General features: G+C 30.8%; 1 protein-coding gene across 1 annotated transcript in view; it reads right to left on the bottom strand.

The window, feature by feature from the left end:
* The window catches only part of LOC106468569 (hemocytin-like), a 94,624-nt gene that overhangs the window by 5,946 nt on the left and 86,806 nt on the right, over positions 1-1,872 (bottom strand). Inside the window, exon 41 of the mRNA XM_022396906.1 lies at positions 1,345-1,686. Within this exon, the coding sequence (XP_022252614.1) occupies positions 1,345-1,686 (342 nt within the window). The remainder of the gene's footprint in view (positions 1-1,344; positions 1,687-1,872) is intronic.

The following is a 1,872-nucleotide window of genomic DNA, read 5'->3' as shown; positions in this document are numbered from 1 at the left end:
TTCATTTATATAGTGCTCTGTGAACACAAAGTAGTTAGCATAAATCAGTTAAATGACGAAAAATTAGGTGTCTATTTACTTGTGACCACTCAGTGTATATATATTCTTTGGTAACTAGAAACTCTAATGTTATCTAAAAATACAAGTTTTTCAGGAACCCTTTGTACCCTTGTTTTCACAAAGTTGGTGTGTTCTATACTCCTAAGTTACAGAGCTTTTTGTACTTGGTCCAAAGACACTGAAATCAACAATCTAAAACATGTAGCTGCAGACAAAGGATACAACCTTGTAATTATTATTAAAGCTGTTTGCAAAATAACTTTTAAAATGAATTTATCTGATCTCTCAACACTTTCAATTGTTTATACAAAAAAGAAATATAAAAAAAGACAATCTTCCAAAGGTACCTCACACACACACACACAAAATAGATTACTCTTATGATACCTCTAATTAATAGAACTATCTCCAAGAAAATAAAAACTACATTCAAGAAATCTGAATTGGCTATTAAAGTTACAGAATTCTCAGGTCTAACATCAAAAGCAACTTTCAAAATCTCAGTACACTACCCTACAATGTTGTTTACCAAGCTATTTGTAACATTTGCCACCAAAGATACATTATGTAAACCAGAAAAACCCTACACACAAGAACAGGAGAACATAGTGACTCTCTTTATAAACTCAGCATGAGAGAAAACTGCAGTTACAGATCATTTTTGAACTAACTATGGACAATTAACTCTTGGCACGAATCTGTCATTCTCTATACAAAATTTTATGAAAGCCACCAAGCACAGTGAGAGAAAAATGAAAGAAGTTTTCTCATTAATTAACTATTGACCAGGTGAACAGAGAAAAAGTGTGGTGCCTATAAGTACTAATATATTTTACTTTTACATTTTAACTTTTATTTCAGTCTGTAACTTAGATAAAGTTTTTGTTCATTATAGGTAGGAATGTACTGTTTCAACAATATAATCTTTCTACAACAAGCTTTACTACTTCACATGTGAAACATAAGATGTGGATTCAATTAAAATTTACTATTTAAACCAATTCAAGTTATTTATTACTGGAATTAAAGTGTTTTTATAATTCAATATACACTACAGGAATTAAAAAACCAAAGTTAGTGTTTTAATATCATACAAACATAGAATTAAACAGTTTAAATATTGACTATTACATCTAAGTCAATAAATAATTTTATTAACAATTGGGGATCAGAAACTTAAAATGTTTCTTAAGCCAGAAATTCTGCCAAGTCAATTGAGGTTTTTTTCTTTCTATTCCTATTAAATGACAAAAATTTCATTAAACCACTAAATATTACACTTACCACAGTTATTTAATTCCAACCATTTTTGCAGTGAGATACCACGTTTACAGCACTGCTGAGCATATTCAAGTTTAGCACGACACACTGATCTACCCGGTTTCATACTGTATGAGACATCATTCTCACAAGCTTTCCTGAATGGCATGGGATCAATGATAAAATCACATGCAGTAGAGGTAAAGTTGCATATCTCTGGGGGTGGTGTTGGGATCTTTTCCTTAGAGATGGTACAAGTCTCTTTAGTTCCATTGGTTAGCCAACTGTAGGCAAAGTCTTCTACATTGTCTGTCACATAGCCATCACTGTGGTACATGTCATCTGATGCATCAAAGTTGCATATTCCTAAGTTGTATAGAAAAATAAAAATTCAGCTGTCAATATCTTTTTTACAGTAAGAAATGCTCTATGTAACAAATATTTCACTGTTTGATGAATAAATAAACATTTTAGCATGATGTAAAACAACAGTATATAGATACATATTCATATGTGGAATAATTCAATATCTGATACTGTGATGTAGTTTAA

Source organism: Limulus polyphemus, unplaced genomic scaffold (genome assembly GCF_000517525.1).
Source record: "Limulus polyphemus unplaced genomic scaffold, Limulus_polyphemus-2.1.2 Scaffold3056, whole genome shotgun sequence".
In the NCBI taxonomy this organism is placed as follows: Eukaryota; Metazoa; Arthropoda; class Merostomata; order Xiphosura; family Limulidae; genus Limulus; species Limulus polyphemus.
Note: the sequence above shows the minus strand (reverse complement) of the source record. Positions and strands in the feature narration are given on the sequence as shown.